This window comes from Cupressus sempervirens, chromosome 8 (assembly GCF_028749045.1).
Source record: "Cupressus sempervirens isolate cs-2001-9-10 chromosome 8, ASM2874904v1, whole genome shotgun sequence".
NCBI classification, from domain to species: domain Eukaryota; kingdom Viridiplantae; phylum Streptophyta; class Pinopsida; order Cupressales; family Cupressaceae; genus Cupressus; species Cupressus sempervirens.
Window position 1 is genome coordinate 428,320,672 of NC_143125.1, and position 22,344 is coordinate 428,343,015.

General features: G+C 37.4%; 1 protein-coding gene across 1 annotated transcript in view; it reads right to left on the bottom strand.

Annotated features, from left to right (window-relative positions):
* Window positions 1-22,344, bottom strand: part of MKK3 (mitogen-activated protein kinase kinase 3) — a 137,927-nt gene that overhangs the window by 111,605 nt on the left and 3,978 nt on the right. Inside the window, exons 2-5 of the mRNA XM_089797986.1 lie at window positions 21,330-21,584; window positions 2,079-2,297; window positions 1,824-1,961; window positions 1,418-1,585 (exon numbers count right to left, since the gene is read on the bottom strand). Of these exons, the coding sequence (XP_089654112.1) occupies window positions 1,418-1,585; window positions 1,824-1,961; window positions 2,079-2,297; window positions 21,330-21,584 (780 nt within the window). The remainder of the gene's footprint in view (window positions 1-1,417; window positions 1,586-1,823; window positions 1,962-2,078; window positions 2,298-21,329; window positions 21,585-22,344) is intronic.

Sequence of the window (22,344 nt, forward strand, 5' to 3'; positions counted from 1 at the left end):
TTCTCAACAGATTCATCAAGAAGCAGTATGAAGCGATATCTTGTTATCTTTGTATGCCATGCAAAGAATATAATATGAAGGACTGGATGTCTCAAGACTTCACTTCCTACAGTCCACTTTGGTCAGTGGGAGAGACAAATTCAGAACAAACCTCTCAGATAAAAATAACTGGATTGAACTGGAATCTGGATGACATGTTACATGTAGATGTAATGTACTATAGCATAAATGAAATTAAGGCAGATAATACATAAAGGGAGTAATATTACAATGCAAACAAAGCGTTAATGGTATGAGAGAGCTATATATAATGGTAGCAAATTCTATAAGGAGATTGATGCTATGAAATTATTCTGACTTTTTAGATTACAATGTTACTTATTTTATAACATTCTACCATAAAAAAAAGACTCCAAATAGACTGTCCCTTTGAGAGAGAAAACAATCTATCATGCCATTGAGCTCATTAATCAAATTATCCACACACACACACACATATATTGTAATTTAAAGACCCTTTAAAGCATTTGAGACTCCATAAAAGCCCTATGGATTTTCCCAGCCTAACCAGAAACAGTCCCAAGATTTTCAACCAATATTAAAATTTCAAGTTCCAAACAACAGAAGGAAATGATGCCCCCAGGAATGTAAGCTAACTGTTCTTGCTTTTTCCTCAAAATTCTGTCATGAGCTGCCAAATGTATCATTTTCTCCTGTCAATACATCCTCAGCATACAGTGACTGATTTTAGATGTCAATGAAGTTGCTTCCATGTATTTTGTTTGCCAAAAGAAAATTGATTGCTTAACTTTCTGTATTAAGTTTCCAAGATGAATGATAAGTAAACTTCTTGAAATATGGATCATACATACAAAAACAGAACATATGTTTCCAAGAATAAGTCAAGTAAGCAAGGAAGAAAAGACCATGATATCTACTAAAAGAAGTTTATGGATAATTAACAAGGCCATGTTGACTTCAATTCCCCCAAAATACTACATCTAAATGCTTCAATTGCAACAGACACTAGTTTCTTCAGTAAGTACATAAAGTCTTGATTTCTGATGGCCAACCTGGCTTTTTAAACTAGGCAATTTCCTCAAACTTCCTACAATGTAACAATAGTACTAGATTCATTTACATAACCTTGCTGCACTGCTTCCTTCGAAGGAATCATTGCACAAGAAAGAGGTAACTCTAACTGGTCTTCAGGGCAACATTTCCAAGAAATTTTTATTTTGTATATTCAGAAAGAATATGCTTAAAGGCCTTAGTTTTGTGTAGTTGTTTCCGTATCCAATCAAAACTCATAACTTGCTGACTTCAAAGTACTATTGGTTAAATGAACTACAATCGTTACTAATCCCTCAACTTAAGCCTCTCCACATTAAACAAATTTATAACATTGATATACTACCTGTAGCATGAGATTCACGGGTCCCTTGCTTGCACTATAAGGGAATTGTCCTGTACCACATTCAAAAATTGATAATCCCAAGCTCCAAATGTCTGCTGGGTAAGAATAACAGTCATTGTTGATTCTCTCTGGTGACATGTATGTCACAGTACCTACGAATGTAGCACACTGCAGTTGACATTGAAATCAAGGTTGAATAAAGTTGCAATGTTCACAAGAAAATCTTTACAACTATTCTTTTTGCTGAAATAAAAATCCTCTTGGGAGTTTATTGACGAGATGAATTTCCTAGTTGAAAACTATAAATCTCTTCTCAATGACAATATTGGTCTATTTCTTCATCTCAATACATGTTTTTTTTATTTTCATGAGAGATCAAGTCTGAACATTGACAGAAACTAAATACCATTGCAACAGAGTTCTCCAAACCAGCACTGATACCAAAATCTGTGATTTTTGGTTCCCCAGTGAGATTTATGAGCAGATTAGCGGGTTTTATATCTCTATGGACCAGATGTCTAACTCCATGTAGAAAGTTCAATCCCTGCACATAAAATAGAAAACCTCCGAGCATGAGTCAGAATAATGATAACAAAAAGATCTTTCCAAGTGTTGTTAAGTCAAATAAAAATCCACTTGAAAATAAGTCACATGTACTTACATGCAACAGTTTATGTGTGATAACAGAAAGAATTGGCTCAGGTATGGACTTCTTGGCTCGCAAAATATCTGCAAGGGAGCCTCCATCCATGTACTCCAAAGCAATGCTAATCTGTCCAGATGCAGGAGTGTAAAAAGCACCATGAAATTCTACTAACCCATTCCCTTGAGGTGCCTCACACAATGTCCGTATCTCATTTAACAATTGTTGCCTCTTTTCCTGCACAATAATGAAATGTTTTTAACTGAAAAATAATAAAAGTGGAAAAGAAATGTAGAATTAAATTTAAGCATGAAATGCAATACAAACTTCTCAGAGTATATGCATAGCAAGTCAAATAGCAAAATAAAAAGTGTGCAATCTAGTGCTTTGGACTTGTTCAGTATACCCTACAGGCTGATGAACAGAGCTGAATCGCCCCTCTCCCTAATTTTATTTCCTAAAAATGGGGATGTCCCCTCAATTTAATGGATGTTCCTGTGGACATCCCTCATACAAGGAATGCCTTGGTATCCCTGAGATTTGTCAATTGTTCGAGGGAGTTAGTGACGTCCTCAAAGCCTGATGTTGGAAAAGCAGCATGAAGAATGCATTTTTCTTAACTTACAAAACAAAATGGGGAGCCCATCAAGGCCTACTGACCAGAAGTTACCCTTAAAACATACACCCTAAACCCATTACATTTTACATTTATTTTTTTGCCAAAAGATGAGAAGATAAAATTAAAAAGGGGGAAAAGTATCTGTAGGTTAATCTATCATTCACAAGGTACATCCACTGTTATTTTTGAGCATTATTTTTTATTATACAAAATATAAAGCTTAGTTTTCGTGTTAGCGTCTTTGGTTTCTTCAACAATTAAGATTGAGCTTATTCAATCACAATGTGTTGAAATCGTCTTTTATGGTACCATTGCCTCTTGATCGAACAAAATTATTCAATGTTTTTTTTGCTTCAAAACTTGAAAAATTTGCCCTTATTGTTTGTGGTACTCAAATTACTTTCTTTAAAAAAATTTGCTTTAAAAACTAGTTGTTTACTGTACTCGAAAAAAAAAATCCTTTAAAAGGTAGAGTTTATCTTCCACTTGCAATGATTTATAAAGCCTTTTTGACAACATTTTTCCAACTTGTGATGTTAAAATCATTAATATATTGTTGTTTTTGTTGTAACCCTCATACAAGGTATCCAGTCAGCGGTGCCTTTTGTTTTGCTTTCTCTTCGAAGATGTTCACAAAAGATGGCAAGCAACCATTTAAAAGCAAAACCATTTTCACCAGTTTGAAGGGCACTTGACATACACAACATGCATAACTCGAGAGGGAATGCACAATGGAAATGCAACATTTGTGGACTTGAATGGAAGGATAGCGTTATGAAAGTCAATGCACACCTCCAACATGTAGGTAGTAAAGGGATTGCAAATTGACTTTTGGATAGGGTGGAGATGATTTATTCATATGATAGGTGGTGCAGGAGCACCTAGGGATTGCCTAGGCAATCTAATGTTTCATGTTTTTGTTGTGTGGGTGTAAGCCTTAGGGCATTTTGGATGTGTTGAATATAAGGTCATGTTGACCATAGTAGTAGTACAATAGGGATTTTGTTCATGGGGTCTTAGAACCTTTTACTAGGTGCAATTACGGGCTAGCAAGTTGTGAAGCCCTCGGATTGGCCCAAGGCATGATGATGACGTAATCATGAGGTCAATAAGGTCTAGGAAGGGTTAGGGTGAGGTTTTTCCCTTAGTTGACATTTGTGGTTAAGTTTGGGAAGAAATGGAGGTCGTTTGACTAAGTTCGGGAAAAATTGCTAAAAAAATGTAAAAGTTGCATTGTACAACTTTGCAACTTTTAAAAGTTGCTTGAGCAACATTGACAAGAAAGTTGCAATTCGATGGGGATGAGTCCTAAGGGGCAAATAACCACCCAACCACCCTATATAAGGCATGCCAAGACCTATGGACAAAGTTGGATGCTCATTGTACGGATTGAGTGTTTTTGCAATCAGCATTTTGAAGCAATTTGGATATAATTTCTTTATTATTGATGACAGTAGGTAGTTAGAAGCTCAAGATCCATATTGTAACCTGTGTATTCCTTGAATTACATGTTTTCTTGATTTTGTGTATTGGTAAATAGGGGTTTCGATCATTTTGTTTGCCTTTTGTGACATTGTTTTGGTTTTGCACTGTTACTGGTTTTGACCAGGCAGTTGTTGAAGATGGAGTTCTAACTCACTTTCCCACCATCCATTCTATACGGCCTCTTGGGAATAGTGAGCAGACTCCATGTACATAATGTGTACAGAAGCAAGGGCCCTCAAATGCAGAGGAAGCATTTTTAAGGTCTTACTCTAGGCGAGCCTGTGGTGAGTCCGGCTAGGGAAGACCATAAAGAAATCAGCATTACTTGCAAAGGAACAAATCTAGAGTCCAAATTCCTTTTGGGCATGGAAGAAGGAAGCCTTACCAACATTCCATGAAGTGGAGAGGATCATACCAATCCTGGAACAAGCCCAAGCCAAAATTGATTGTTGGAGCAGCTTGTGAAGCCTAAAAAGCCTAATTTTCACCTAATTTGGGTGAGGGCAATAGATGGAAGGATATGACCTCAAGACCCCAAAAATATTTAAGGGGATGACTATGAACCAAGAAACCTAGAAAAGATTTCAGGGTTCCTTTGGAAGGCATAGGAGAAAAACCCTATTTTCTCAAAGTTGGAGACCTAATAGGGCTAATCGACCTAATAGGGGAATTTGGTGAGATTGGATAAGAAACTAGACTAGGAGGGATATCTAACACCCCTAATTGATTGCTTTGAAGTTCCTTTAGACACCTCCACACCTCTGCAAGGTTGGCTGAAGCATATGTAGGATTTAGTCCTTTGAAGATGCGTTAAGGGCTAAGGCAAGTGAGCAAGAATGCAGCAAGAAGTGGAATGAGCATACCAAACTCATTGGTAGGTGGGTTGGCTGAAGGAGACCGAGGGATCCTAGTGAGCAAAGAGTCCTATAGGTACTAGGGTAGGAGAGAAAGACACCCTAGAAGTCTTCAAGAAGACCAAGAGCATGAATTAGTGATTAGTTCATCTAATCTCCCTATCAGAGTGGTATCAGAGCCTCAAAAGATTAGGCTTGTGGATAAATGTTTCAGACTGAAGAATTAGTAGGAGAAACTACAATGGTGACCAAAGCAAAATTGACTAAGAAGATGAATGAGCAAGAAGAAGAAAACAAGTCTCTCAGAGAGAGATTAGCCCAACTAGAGGATAAGTTGGATCAGGTGGAAGAAAAGAGTGATGAAGTCAAGGAGAAGGTTGATGGGAAAAAGCCAAAAGTTGTTGTAGCGAACGGAGTTCCTACACCAAGCCCTGTTGTCACAGAAGAGCCTTTCTTGAAGGCATTGAAGGCTATGAGTGGGAAGGCACTTGAAGGCATTCCATTGTTTAGTGGAAAGATGGAGGAAGATCTAGTCATGGATTGGATAGAAGGGATGGAAAACCATTTTGAGTGTGATGGCATCATAGCGGCACAAAAGTTAGGGTGGAAAAATCAAGATTGAGAGGCTCTATTATGACATGGTGGAAATTCATTCAGGCACAGACGGAAAAAGAAGGTAAGAAACCAATCTCATCATGGAAAGGGATGGTTCTAAAGGTGAGAGAAACATATATGCCAGAGAAAATGAAATTCAATTACACCAAAAGAGGCAGAATCTAAGGCAGAGGAATCTTGATGTATGTTCCCACACTGAGGAATTTTAAAAGCTTTGAATGAGATCAAACGTGGCAAAGGATGAAAACCTTAAGGTAGCTAGATACCTTAGTGGCCTAAAATGGAACATTCAAGAAGAGATGACTCTTCTCGGTCCTAAAATAGTGAATCCGTCCTATTAATTGGCTATAAAGATTGAAGAAACGAACATGAGAAAGCATGATCAGTCTTCCAAAGATAGAGGCAGAGGGAGAGATCAGAGAGGTCATAGAGGTGGATACCAAGGAAAGGGACTGAATCAAGGAACTAAGGGGAGTCCAAAGCTAGAGAGCATGGGAATGACACCGCTCCAAAAGGAGGCCATGGAAGAGGTAGAGGATTTCAAGGAGGTTCTAATAGAGGGAGAAGTTCAAGAAAAGGTAATTCATACTTTGCTAACATGAAATGTTATAGTTGTGGACAGATGGGACATCCCGCTTATAGGTGCCTTGAAAAAGCATCCTCTTCTAACAATGAGCAAAGGATTGGATAGGCTCAAGAAGACACAAAGTGTCAAGTCACCTGAGATCAATCACATTGAGTCAAAAATGGGGAAGAACCTAATGTTTAGGAGGGTTTGGGTTAGACAACCTGTGAAGGAGGAAACAAAGCAAAAGAGATAAGATAAAATTATTAATGTCCAACGAAAGACCACAAGAGGTTTGAGGAACTAAGAGTTTACAAACAGACAGCTGACAGCAACAAGAGCACCAAACGATGTCCGAGAAAAGAGAACAATAGATAACAACAAGAAACAAGAAGAGAGAGGACAAGGAAAAGACAATGAGTCCTTCCTTGGCAAAAAGAAATCAGTCACAGAATGATAAGATTGTGAGTGGACAAGAACCTTGCACTGTCTCTATGAACTCGTGGAGGAGTGTATCTGGCACAAAAAACAATTGCAAGATCTGACAAATCTGGAATATCCAACAGAACTGGTAGAACAAGTTGGCCTTTTCACACCCCATAAAGGAGATAAGGGTGCTAAAAAAGGCAGTGATAGGCTGATTGGAACTATGTCAGTGAGGAAGTAGTGACTATAGAGTACTATCACGGAGCAGAGTGACCTCCTGAAGATATAGCGTTGGACACCGCTGATCACAATAACTAAAGAAAGATGAAAGAGAAAAGCAGTCCCGAAACAGGCAATAAAATCTCCCTCTAATCTCATAAAAGATAGGGCATCAAAAAATAAAGAGAGTCTCTATCTCAACCTTTGGTAAATTACACAACTTACAAATCCGTTCTCCTCTGTTAATATGATGGTCAGTCTGAGCACGAAGATGGTGAGAACCAACTCTGAAAGACCCTCGAGAGATACGAAGAGCATGACTCCATCGTCAAGAAAGGTAACTAGGACACACAATAATCCCATCACTGGTCTCCAAAAAGTGCTTTGCATAAAAGGCCATCCTCAAACATAAGCCACCGTGTGGGTTAGTCCAGGTAGTAATAATATACTGTCCGTAAATATCAAGTCTGGCATGCTCATTTAACTCTTGTCTAGATGGGAGGAGATGAGCAAGGGCATTCAACGAGAACTGATAAGGAAGGAGATGATCAATATCAATCTGAATCGAGCTCAACAGAGAAGATGCTTTATTCTAAATAAGGTGCAAAATACTTGGCAAAATCTGCAAGGTTATTGTGGATTAAGGGTCCACAGACAACATAATCTTTGAAGAAGCAGTGAAGAAGCAATAAAGAAGCTCAAACTTGAGAAGATACCCTAATACCAATCCATACAAGGTGACATGGTTGAATAAGGATCAAAGTGCTTTAGTAAATGAACAAACATGGGTGGAGTTCTCTGTTGGTGAATACAAGGATAAGTTGATTTGTGATGTCTTACCTATGGATGCATGCCATCTCCTATTAGGAAGACCATGGCAGTATGACAGAGGTGTCATCTATGATAGGAAGGAGAATACCATTTTTTTTTAGGATGATAGGACATTCAAAATACAATCACTGATGTAGGATAAAGAACCACAATCAAAGGCTCCTAGTGTTTTGTTGAGCAGTCGCAAGGAGTTTGTCAACATCCTACAACAAGGTAGTGAAGGATAGGATATGCTATCATGGTACAACCTGAGGAAGAAGAGAAGACCATGCCAACACCTATAGCAGAGGAGGTGCAAAATTTGCTTGGTGAGTACAGAGACATTATTAGTGATGGGATACCTGCAACATAACCCCTAAAAAGGGCTATTAGTCATAAGATTGACTTTATCCCAGGAGCCTCATTACCTAACAAAGCGGCCTACAAGCTCACTCCACAACAAAACCAAGAAATGGCTAGGCAAGAACAGGAGTTAGTAGACCACAGATTAATAAAGAGCATTAGTCCTTGTGCAGTACCAGTGGTATTGGCATCCAAGAAAGGTGGTAAGTGGAGACTTTGCACTGATTCTAGGGCTATTAATAGGATCACAATCAGATATAGGTTTCCTATACCTAAGATTGAGGATTTGATGGATTGTATAGGAGGATCTAGGTATTTCACTAAGTTGGATTTAAAAAGTGGCTACCATCAGATTAGGATCCAAGAAGGAGATGAGTGGAAAACAACATTCAAGACCACAGAAGGGTTGTATGAGTGTAGAGTTATGCTATTTGGACTTACAAATGCCCCTAGCACATTCATGAGGTTAATGAATGAAGTGCTTAAGGACTACATTGGCAGGTTTGTAGTAGTATACCTAGATGACATACTCATCTTTAGCAAAACCAAGGAGGAACATATGAAACACTTGGAGATTGTGCTCAAAAGATTGCAAGAAGAGAAGTTGTCTATTAGCTTGGAAAAGTGTGAATTCCTCAAGCAAGAACTTGTATACCTAGGATTTATAGTATCACAAGGTTCATTGAAGATGGACCCAAGCAAGGTGGCCGCCATCTTGAATTGGCCAACACCAACCACAGGGATAGAGGTGAGGAGTTTCTATGGGTTAGCTCAATTTTCTAGAAAGTTTATTGGGAACTTTAGTGGTATTTGTGCACCAGTGTTAGACACCATCAAAGGTGGATTGAAGACCAAATTCAAATAGACTCTTGAGGTAGGAAGATCCCTCGAAAGATTGAAACAAGAAGTGGCTACCCAACCTATCCTATTGTTACCTAGTTTTGACAAACTATTCACTTTGGAGTGTGATGCAAGTGGAGTTGCAGTAGGAGTACTAAATCAAGAAGGCAGACCCATAGATTTCTTCAGTGAGAAGCTCAATGAGGCCAACAAGTACTCTTCTTATGACTTGGAATTGTATGCTCTAGTGCAGTCATTGAGGAAGTGGAGACATTATCTCCTACCTAAGGAATTTGTGGTGTTTACTAATAACCAAGCACTTAGCTACATTGACACCGAGGAGAAGTTGAGCAATAGACACTTAAAAGTCAATGTAACCTAGAGACTCGCACCCCCCTACCCGTCCCCGAGATGTCCCCGCACCAGGTACTTGAGTACCCAAGCACCACCACCTCTACCATTCCACAACCATGTCACCACTGGGATGTGTACTTGAATTTCTATTTGAATTTTGATTTTTGAATGTTACTATTGGGTATGTAATGCATTACTATGTTGAATGTCAATGGTTCTAATTCATGTTGCAATTTTTCTATGTTCAAGTATTTTAATTTGGTATGTTCTAGTGAGCTACTGAAACATCATTTCATAACTAGCATTTCAAGTCCTATATGAACACTATACAACACCCCTCTCTGGCCCATCCTTCCCTTACCGCTATCCCCTAGCCACCCCCCATCATCCCAAAAATGAGGCACATTTTCCCCGCATCCCGGAAACTCGCCCCAATGTCCCAAAGTACCCCTATACTGGTGTAACACTACTTAAAGTGGATGAAATACTACAAGCTTTCACATTTACTATTAAGCACAAAAAAGGACAACTAAATAAGGTGGCAAATGCACTAAGCAAAAGAATGTTGACAGTACAAGTGGTTCAATTACAGAGCATCGACATAGAAAGTTTCAAGGATCTCTACAAGGTTGATGAAGACTTCTCTGAAGCATATTAGGTATGTTCTGATTTTCAAAATCATTTTCATAGTCATCTCCCTTAATATACTTTGCAAAGTGGATTGTTGTTTAAGGGGAATTAGTTATGTGTTCCTCAAGGTTAAATGAGAAAGAACCTCATTCAAGAGAAGCAAAATGGTAGTCGTAGTGGTCATTTTCGTATTAATAAAACACTCGAGTTGGTTCAGAGGTTCTACTATTGGCCCAAGTTGCCAAGAGATGTCAGAAAGTATGTAGAGCAATGTGTGGTGTGATGAAAGCGAAAGGGGGAGCCAGTAATGCAGGTTTGTACCAACCCCTACATATTCCTAATAGGCCATGGGAGTGCATTAGCATGGACTTTGTGGTAGGTTTTACTAAGACTAAAACAAGGTTGGACAATATTTATATGTTGGTAGATAGGTTTAGCAAGATGAGTCATATTATCCCTTGTAAAACCACTCGTGATGCTAGCTACATTGCTCATTTGTTTTTTAAAGAGATTATAAGAATCCATGAATTACCCCTAAGCATAGTCTCTAACAAAGATGTGAAGTTTATTAGTCACTTTTGGAAGACTCTATGGAGCAGGCTAGGTACTAATCTATCATTTGGTTTATCTTACCATCCACAAACTGATGGTCAAACTAAGGTGGTCAATAGAGTGTTGGGTAACCTTCTCAGATGCCTAACCAAGGAGTTTGGATAGGCATGGGATTTGATCATCCATCAAGCTGAATATGCCTAAAATGATAGTGTGAATAGGACAACAGGGAGAAGTCCTTTTGAGATTGTGTATGGTATGCACCCAAGAGGTGTGTGTGAACTCAAGGATCTCAGAGCTATGCAGTATAGAAGTGGGCATGCAGAGGATTTTTCTCAGACCGTGAAAGAGGTACAAGAACAAGTGAAGAAGACTATAACAGAGGCTACTCACAAATTGAAGACCAAGGTAGATATGTCAAGGAAGGACATACAGTTTGAAGTGGGAGACTCTGTTATGGTCCACCTAAACAAATCTGGCCTACAGAAAGGAGTGCCAACAAAGTTGCAAATGAAGAGAGTGGGTCCATGTAAGGTGTTAGCAAAATATGGACAGAATGCCTACAAGGTAGAGCTTCCTATAGATCTGAACATTTCACCAGTGTTCTATGTGGTTGATTTGGTCAAATACAAGGGGCCATTGTTAGAGGTAAGCCAGAATAGCACAGAGATACTGGAAGATGTCAATACTATAGTCTTACCTCCCAAGGTGAAGCAACAAGCTGAAAGGATCTTGGAATCCAGGGTAAGGAAGTCTACTAGGCACAAGATCTACATGGAGCACCTAATCCAATGGAAAGGAAAACCAAAAGCTGAAGCTACATGGGTAGAGGAAGCAAATTTTAAAAAGCTTGGCATTGATATGTCTCTGATTTCTCCTGATGTTCCTTGAAAGTTGTGCAAAGGGAGAGAATGTTGCGGGAGAACCTAGGGATTACCTAGGCAATCTAATGTTTCATGTTTTTGTTGTGTGGGTGTGAACCTTAGGGCATTTTGGATATAAGGTCATGTTGACCATAGTAGTAATACAATAGGGATTTTGTTCATAGGGTCTTAGAGCCTTTTACTAGGTGCAATTAGGGGCTAGCAAGTTGTAAAGCCCTTGGATTGGCCCAAGGCAAGATGATGACATAATCATGAAATCAATAGGGTCTGGGAAGGGTTAGGGTGAGGTTTTTACCTTAGTTGAGGTTTGTGGTTAAGTTTGAGAAGAAATGGAGGTCATTCGACTAAGTTGGGGAAAAGTTGCTAAAATGATGTAAAAGTTGCATTGTGCAACTTTGCAACTTTTAAAAGTTGTTTGAGCAACATTGACAAGGAAGTTGCATTTCGATGGGGATGAGTCCTAAGGGGCATATAACCACCCAACCACCCTATATAAGGCATGTCAAGACCTATGGACAAGGTTGGATGCTCATTGTACAGATTGAGTGTTTTTGCAATCAGCATTTTGAAACAATTTGGATGTAATTTCTTTGTTATTGGTGACAGTAGGTAGTTAGAAGCTCAAGATCCATACTATGACCCGTGTATTCCTTGAATTACATGTTTTCTTGATTTTGTGTGTTGGTAATAGGGGTTTTGATCATTTTGTTTTCATTTTGTGAAGTTGTTTTGGTTTTGCATTGTCACTGGTTTTGTCCAAGCAATTGCTGAAGATGGAGTTCTAACTCACTTTCCCACCATCAAAGGTCCAACTACCTCAATAGTAACACGGGCGCACTTGGGCAAATGTTGAGTATCTGGTGGAGGTGAAAAAGGAGGTTCATTATCTGTATAATCCTCAAGAGATGTAGAATCTTCAAGACGGAAAGTGGAAGTACTAAGCAATAAGGGAGAAGCTAATGATGGAGAATCCATCTAAGGGTAGTCTTCATCAAATATGTTACATCCCAATTTTTGACCTAATTTGAAATATAGCCGTTAAGGTTCACATGAAGTCAGTCGGCAATTTAATTTGTTATAATCTGGTGAAATGGTAAGATAGTTGGTCGTTATGATTTCAAGTGAATATAACATGTTAGTTGATTGTTAATCACGAATTCATGGAATTAAGAAGATGGTTAACCGTTGTGATTATTTATAATTAAATAGTTTATTTTGGAGAATTTTCTTGTAGGAAGCATGTCGAAGGGGTGGAAGCATTGTCAGAAAAGAATTAGGCAGAAGCATCACCATCATTGAGCAAATGGGTTGAGGACCTAGCAACTTGAAACAGGATACATCTGTGGGACCCGCATGAGCTATTTTAATAAATAAATTGAGAAAATAATTGGGTTAAAATATAAAACGTATCTCAAAGGATTTTAATTTATCTTTCATCATATTATTTTAATAAATATTTAAATACGTGCATATAATATAAAAATGATTTGGCACCATTATAATTTAATAAGGTGAAGTTTACATGTACATATAAGATTATAATAATATTCGAATTATAATAACATTTGAATTATAATATTCGAACTATAATCTTCCAACTCTATTCTTTCCAATTTAATATTCTTTCTTTTAATCGATTAACACTTGGCAAAGATAAGTCAATTTAATATTTGGCAATTTGAGTTGTCATATAATTTTTCCAACTTCTCTTCCAACCTTTTTTTTTTTCCCCTCTTTATTTCTCTCATTTTCAAATTTGAATTTATGATGTATTCGAATGGTCATCTTGATAACTGATGGTAGCCGAGGAGACTCGGCCAACCATTAAGAATGCCATGATTCAATTTTGGAGATCATTCCTCTTTCCATTCTCCTATTCCCTCCTTTCTCTGTCTGCTGCGAATAATTCTAGGCCGATTTTGGATGTTTACAGCCGGATACCTTCAATATTTCTCTTACCTAACTTCCCATTTCTTTTCTTTAGTTTCTACGGTGACTGTATTAGCAACTAGCAAGTGAACAAGAGTTCTGGCTGCAAAAGGAAGAGCCACATAAAATCGCAGGTCATGTGTCTTACTTTCTCTGCTAAGTGTAAGCCCGATTGTAGTTGGCTTTTCTTTTTTTTTTTGCTGAATAAGATATCAAAGAAATAATGCCATTCATAGTTCAGAATTACCACTGATTTTAATATTGCTGCCATACAGTATAAGCAAATAGACTCAGATTAACTATGAATTCAAGAGCATAACTCCCTTCTATCCACCCTTAGTCAGATTTACATGCAGACTAAGATAAACTTTGGTATCTTGCTGTTACTTTTCCCTGTAATGCATTGAGATCCTTTCTGATTTACAACGAGTATCCTTGAGATTATCTCATTTATGAATTTGAATGATAGAAAACTTAATTGAATTGCATGAATCAACATCAATGCACATGCTATCACAATTTTCTGAGCAAAATCAGAATATTTGCAACACCGAGGAATTCACCGGCAAAGAAGCCATGGAAATGGTGGAGAAGTGTAAATAATAATAGGATGATCATAATCTTTCAAGCACCTAGGATTCACCTAGCATAGAAGCCATAGAATGGTGAAGAGGTGGAGTTAACCTGCAAGAACCGATAATGAAATCATATTCGAATATCTAAATAATGAATAAATATTAGCTCATGCATAATCCAGTCGATGTAATCTCCTACTGCCAAGTCGTATGGTGTGTTAATTATCAGGATGCCCAGTGTATGGCAAGATGACCCCTGTCTGTTCCGGGCAGGGAGGGTCATTCTCTTTTGAGATTGTGTGGGGATAAGATTTGGTCCTAGGTTGGATGGTTAAGCCCCTCACAATGTTTCACCTCTCTCTAAGTTGTCAGACGAACAACAGACAAAGATAAGTTGTACATTAAATTGTTTGTCGGAAACAGGTAATATCAAATTTATGATATATATGCAAGAAGGTAAGATTAATTGAGTTATTTCATAGTTATAGTTATTTTACACCTAGATGCGAGATATAGATTTATGGTTTGTTTTCCATTTATATGAATATCGAATATGAGCATATTTTCTAATCTTGAGTTACTGCCACAGTTAAGTAATCAGAAGGAAAGGAATCTGAAGCCCTAATTGATTCAGTGGTAACTGGAACCCTAAATGATACAGTGGTATTGGAAGCCCTATTTAAATCAGTAATATCGGAAGCCCTATTTGTATTAGTGTTATCGGAAGCCCTAAGTGATACCGTGGTAACTAAAAGCCCTAAATGATTCAATGGTAATCGACGCCCTAATTGATATAGTGGTATATGATGCCCTAATTTTAAATATAATAGTATTTAATAGTAATCATCATTTGATTTTGAGATAGCGGTTTTTAGATGGTATTTCATCATGTGATATTGTTATAGTAGTATTTGTGGACTAACCCAGGTGGTTGCAGAAGCATCCCTAGTTTTGATTTCAATCTCAAATTTCATGGTACATAGTTTTTAACTTCTATAATAATTTTCATTGATGGTGTTTTCAGCTCTTCGTTAAGAAATTTTGTTTCACTGATTTTAACCGTCATTCCCTTTCATATGAACAAAACTGATTTAACTAACTTCCTATGAAGATGAAGTGATAACTATATTTCTTGGAGTATGTTAGTTGTTTAATTAGACCCTGGAAAAGTGTATGTTACAAAATAGGACATCTCGCTGAAACCTCTCTGGAATTAAGATTAAACAACATGTACACCTTCACATCCTGACAATGGCCAACAAATATGAGTGATCAACTCTTCCTCTCCATGGCTTTCCTCTAAACATCTAGAATAAATGCCCAAGCCTCACTACCAAAAACTCGGAATGTAGAAACATCAGGCTTAACATGGGACCAAGCCTCCTTAGGAGTCATGTCGTAGTGCCTTATGAGGCATCTGATTCTAAAAATAGTTGGCATAATTCACTGCCTCAGCCCAGAAAGAAGATTACATATCTCAAGACTGTATCATACAATTGGCCATCTCACGTAAGGTTTTGTTCTTCCTCTCGGCAACATTATTATGTTGAGGAGTGTGAGGTATTGTCAACCGATGCACCAAATAATGCTTAGTGCAAAAATCTCTGAAAGCCTAATTCACATACCCCCCCCCCCCATTATCTGTGTGTATCCTTCTAATAGAAAGTCCCAATTGTTTCTCAACAAATGTCTTAAAGATTCGAAATGAATCAAAGACATCAAGCTTGTACTTAATAAAGTACACCCATGTATGCCTCAGAGAAGTCATCAATGAATGTGAGAGAATATTGGGCACCTGAAAAAGGAGTCAAAAAGGACATGAGATCGCTATGGACCAACTCCAAGGGTTTCTTAGCACATGTGGCTCTTCTCATAGGAAAGGAATCTTGATGATGCTTACCAAGAACACATCTACAACAAACATTATCTATGCCAAAACACTAATGTCGAAGCTTGCTTGCCGAGTCTACATGTGCAACAAGAGAAACACTTAAACTATCTAAACTCTCAAAGGCATTAAACCTTTATAAGCGAGACACAGAATCAACACTCCCAGTAGCCACAACCAAATCATGATCATGGAGGTCTCGAACAACCACATCATGTGGTGAGAACTCAACTATTTTACTAAAGCCAAAATGGAAAATATGCTAAATGGAAAGGAGGTTCGTTAAAATGTCAAGAACTAAGAGAACATCCTGAGGAGAACCACCATCCAATGAAACAATACCAAAACCTGTAACTGAAAGTTTTGTTGAGTCAAAAATTGCAATTTGTGAAGTGTCACTATGAGCAAGTGAGGTGACCAAATCATGTGAGTGTGTCATATGGTGCAAAACGCCAAATCAATGATCCATTTAGAAGTGGAAGGCAAAGTTCGTGCGGAACAAGCATGGCCTTTTTCCTGTGGAAGGAGGAGGTGGCTATCTTGTTGCATAGCTTCCTCTAAAGCCTCTAATCGTTTCCAACACTTGGAAATTGGATGTCCTACCTTTCCACAAAAACTACAAGGATCACCTGATTTCTTCTTAGTCTTGGAAGAAGACTCACCAAGCTTCAAAGACTTATCCTCTTAGGAGTGAATTATGGTTTTGAATCAGACTTTTGGAGGTCACTTGGAGTAACTCTCACTGCCAACTAAAACTAGTCTCTGTAGATGTCTAAGCCACCAATGCTTGGTTCTTTGATGCTATAAGAGAATCCAACTATGAGAGTTTGGCTTGCTCACAACTCAAATGATCACAAAATACCCCAAAAGTAGGCATGATAAATCTAGGACCCAAAGCCATCCATGGTGGAAAAAAATATAGAAGAGGAAATCTAAAAAAGACCTTGAAGCTTGGAAAGAATCAGGTAAATGCCCTTTGTATTAGTCTTTATCTTACAACCCTGCAAAAGTGATCTGATAGATTTGGACTTCATCAGAAAATTCTCAATGGAGGGAAAAGCATCAAGTACTAAAGAAGTCAACTCAACCTGTCATGACCCCATTTTGACATATGACTAATATGAATATCTTCAAAATATATGTAATTTTAAATATAAATATATGCCTTGTAAATATTATTCAATAACAATATTGAATGTATTGCTGATAATATTGTTGAATAATAAAATCCCTAATAAATATCTTCATATAAATAGAAGATGTTCTTAATATTTATAAATAGAATGGATTTCTATTTATATAACTTTTTACTATTCAATATAATAGAATGAATAAGAATATAAATAAAAGATATTAAGTAAAATACATTATAATCCTTTGATTATATATTCTAATATTATTTAAAGGGATACACCTATTATTTTATTATCCTGATCCACGTATAAAGTGGGGAATACACTCTGGAGTCTAGGCATGGAATGATTGGTGGAATCAAAGAATCTCAGGCATCAGTGGCAGTACACATCCAATAAACTAGTTGCAGTGGTCGGCACCTAGTCAGATAGGGGTGCATTGTCAAATGCACGTACAAGTGGACAAGAACGTCAAGGACATAGCGCACTAACTTCATGCCAAGATTGTATAGTACGTTGGGTACCAATTCATGAAGAAAGGATAGAGACAGGAGTGAAAACCCTATCTCCACCTGCCACATAAGGTGAAGACCCTAACGCAATAGACAGAAGCATAATCTTTAAGGACATTAATCTACCTTACTTTGTCACATAAGGACAACTCCAATATCAAAGTTGCCACGTAACTGTGTCATCGCATGGTGGAATAATTACAGCATCATATGAAGTCTAGCACCAAAACCATTTAGAGAAGAAAGGTAATTAAAGGCATGGGTGCCCGACCCCACCAAGATACCCGTCCCCACCAAAGGCAAGTCTAATAATATATTGTTTAGTCTCTTTGATATTATTTATAGTCCCTAGCACAACTAATATAAGTATTTAAATATGAAATATAGGTATATATAAGTATAATATTCTAATTCAATAATGAGATTTAATGATTAGACATTATTAAATGTAATAATTAAGGGTAGTACGATAGTGGTATAATTTCTAATGGAGGGAATTAATCAAAAACTTCGATAGTGCCAGTGTCAGACCGTGCTCATCTCTATAAGAATGCTCACATGTCAGTGTAGAGTTTGAGCTCATCTTATTTGAATGGCTAGATTGAATCCCATAATAACAATGCGAGTGGTTAATACAATCCTCATAAGAATGGCTATTGTGCCAGTGCAAGAGATTAGCACAACCCCATATGAAAGGAACCTCATAGTGCAGTGCAAGAAGTGAGATCCTCGTATGAATGGCTAACATGTCAGTGCGAGAGATGAGTAACCCTCTATGAATGGCCAGATGAGAAATGGTTAATGGCCAGAATATTATGATAATGTCAACATATGCATATGTAAACCTTAAAGGGTGCACTCTCTAGGAGACGTTTGAATAGCTAAGGGCTAAGAAACCCAATCTAGAGACGTCTTTAAGGTTAGGATTATGATAGAGGGTAGAGTAGTATAGTGAGATTTGTCATTATTATGATTCTAACAATTATTTTGCAAGTGACGAGGGGACATTACACAACCTTAATTTGAAGTGTATAAAATTCATTGATGGTGCCAAAAAGAGTCTCAAACTTCAACCACATAGCCCACAGAGTTAAAGAACCATCTAGGTGAAATAGCAAACTGTCGGTAATATGTAGAGATATTAAGCGCATGGCTTCATCCTTTTTTTTTTTTGTATTGTAAAACCTCAAAAGGATGTGTTAACTGAGGCTAAACCTCATCCAAGCAAGACAATATCTTTTGTGACATGAGAAGTCTTGTCATATGTGCTTTCCAAAGATGATAATTGTGTGGTGTAAGAGGCTCAATAGAAGATATGTCCACCATTGTTTTTGTGTTTTATGAAGAGTTTTCTAGTTTTTTGATGTAAATGACAGAAAACAAGGAAAAAACACCCCCTACACGAAAAACCAAACCCTGGTACAAATTTTGAAATTTAAAAGCAGTAAACACAAAAAAGTGCTTGGATCAATTCATTGTGTACTTAGTATATTTCTAGGAGAAATTAATAGAGGATCTGAATAGAGCATGAGAAGAGCTTTCTAACGCCTATTTGTTTTGAAAAATGGAGCAAAGATGAGCAAAATATACCCCTAAAGTGCAAAAAACTCGTATGACTTTGACTGTATAAAAGGGCAACCAAACTGAAAACATTCTCAAAATAACCTGCTTCAATGTGATGGGCTCATAACCCATTTTCCAACGATATCTCGTTTGCAAAAAATAGAGTCTGTATGAGCAAGATATACCTGTTTTAACAAAGACACCTCCAAAAGGCACACGCAAGGGTTTTAAGCCCTCAAGGGCTAGATGTCTTCAGCCCCTGATCACATGAACGACCAAGGGGTTGACGTTGGACAATGGCGGCAAGCTGGTGGCAAGGAGATAGTGGTCGTTGGGTGGTCACTAAGTAGCATTGGGTGGCCGCCTAGCGATGCCTCTTTATATAGCGTGCTGCATTTTTTTTTAAACATTTTTTCTTTGTTTTCTAATATATTTTTTGTGTCTCGTACAGTGTGTCCAAGGTCGTACAACATTCAAGCAAAATAATTTTGCCTTAGAGGTCAACTGTGGCCAAAATGGACAAACTTTATGTGGAAATAGGAGCTTTCTAGTGCAACGAACCCAACAACGAGGACCATTTAATCCCAAAGTGCATAGAAAAAGGGTAACCCTATCTTTCAACAAAAAACTCTTAAAACCTTGATCTTCCCAATCAAACCCCCATTACTTTGACTTCTTCAGTCAAACTAGAACAAGCTACAACAAGTCCACACTTTGATACCATGTAGAAGTTGTCAAACCAACTTCAAGGAGCCAAGATCACCTGCATGCAAAGATAACCTGTCATAGGGAAGAATGGAATAAAAAAGCAAGGGTTTGTTCTCTAAAGATATGAGAGAGATTATATTATCAAAGAATAGAATGAAAAAAATGTACAATGGATCCATCTTTATAAAAGAAGATCGTGCAACCATAAAGAAACTCTAATAGGTAAACATTTAATAATTAATATAATTATTAAATGTCACTAATCCATAAAAGTGAAATCTTAAGAAGGGAATAAAGATAACTTAATAAACACGATTAAGTTAATACTTTACTCTTACATTTTCATGTGGAGTCACTAGTGTGCAACTACAAACAATCGAAGAAGCATTTGATGGTGGACGAAACCCATTGTCCATCGAGACATCATATAAGGTGTCTCACTTATGCTTGAACTTCACTTTGTATTCTCCAATCTAACTGTTATTTACTGTTTGTACGATTGAAGCAGATTGATAATCTACTGATATTTTGAATGTAATATTCACCTTGGAAAAGTTCACATTCTTGTTGGTTACTATTTACTTGTACTGCTGAACATTGAAATGTAACAACAAATTTGGATCCATTTTAATCTGGTAATTTCTAATAATATTTTGTGAGTAAAAGGGAAAATATCCAGTGGGATATTACAATAAAATGTGCCAAAAGCATTTCAGCTGCTAACTGAGCTCTTGCACCTCAGCAGTAACTTCTCAAAGCCATAACTTCCTCATACAAACCGGAAATGTGATGCCATTTTTATTTTATTTTTTGAATTTGAGAAACTTTCTGAGAAGAATATGAGATGCCAAAATATTCAACCTTTGACTCCAAAGGACAGGTGTTCTTGGCCTTGCAACAGAGATTCACATCCAAAGCCAATGCCACAGAGTACCAAACCAGATCCAATTACAGATTACTAGATCTCAAAACTTTATTGGTATTGGCCTCATTGGGACTAATAGGTGAGCATTGCCCAATAATGCCATATATAGGAAGTGGTGGGTAGATATTAAGCATCATATTGTGAATTTTGTTTTGTTGTAAGATTTTTGTGCATAGCTCCCTGAAGTATCTCAGGCTAATAATCAAGTGTTCTACTCTCACTTCAGTCAACTTGTGTCGAACTCCTCTGTTCTGCTTATATTTGTGCATTTAAGCTGCTATTTTGTTATTGCTACATTCTGGATCTGTCACAAATATATATGCCTTTCTACTTCTGCAATAAGCAATCCCATTACAAATAAACTATAAACCTCTAATTTTAAGGCAGCTTAGATATCTGATCAGACACAACATTGTTAGAAAAGCACGTGTTACAAGGCATATTGAACATTAATCATAAGTTTAAACAGCAGCACCATTAAAGGGTTGCATCTCATGAACATTATAAAACTAAATAAAGGAGCATATTTACATTGAAAAAGTTATATCGTGCAAAGAACCAATGTTATGGATAGAAATTGACTGGTCTAAGCTGTTTTACAGCAATAGTTTATAGATAACAAATGATCTTTCAGTGGTGTTGAGATAGAACTTAGAATTTAGATTATTTGCAAACAGTGCTTCCCATTCAGAATTCCAAGGTTGACTGAAATTTTCTAAACAAAAATATACAAATATCCCATTTTACATCAAAGCTGTAAACCAAAAAATATAACGTTCAAAGCTAATGCCATGATGAACAAGCGCATAAATATACAAACCTTCTCAAAGATATTTATTTTCTTGAGTGCTAAAATTCTATGAGTTGGTATGTGGATCGCCTTGCGTACAACACTACTCGCACCACACCCAATTGTACCAAATATGCACATCTCATGTGAGGCACACTGATATGTCTTCTCATTACTATCATCATCTTCCATGCCTGCTGAAGTTCTTTTCTGTAAACCAAGTTCATTGATGTTGTATTCTCCACATGATCTACTGAGTAGGTTCACTGTTCCACCAGCCGAAACCTAGAAAATAAAAAATAATTATCAGCATCTCACACTAAACCAAATGCATAAGTCCAATATGGAGATCCATTAAAGGAGTCAAGTTGAGAAGGCAAGAATGGAGAGCAGAAGTGTGAAATTGGTCCCCATAATGGAATTGTGAGATTGGTCCCCTTAGCTTTCCCTAGATGAGTGATTGCAATATCATCACTAGTCATGTTATAAAATATAGCAGATATTGTAGGAAAGGGGAAGGGTCAGGACATCTGATGAATGCCACTCCCTTTATTGTGTGCATGGTTTAGATTCAAGAACTGATCGAAGGAGGCAATATAGAGTGGAAGCAGCTTAAATAAGGAGGTAGGATGTGTGGAGTGATGCCTAGCTAGTGCAATGCTGCTTGCCAACCTAGGCACCATCAAGTGTCTTATCCAATCCATCATTGGTTATGTCATAATCTTTTCAAAATTGTGGTTCATAATGAGAAATAAAAAGAGTGCCAACTTTAGGACTTCCCAGTTTAGGTAAATATCATTGCATGAAAATACAATCACTTGTAGGACCTCTTTGACCAACAATGGACAGGCCATCCTTAATTGCCTCACATTTTGGCCACTGAAGGCTATAATGATGGGTTACAAGTTTACGATTAAAGAGGCAATTTATATTGACTAATATTGCTTGGAAGTTTAAAAAATTTGATTCATTGATATTTTTGGTAGCAAAGCCACATACAGGAATGAAAATGATAATTAAAAAAACCAAGAGAGCCAAACATTGA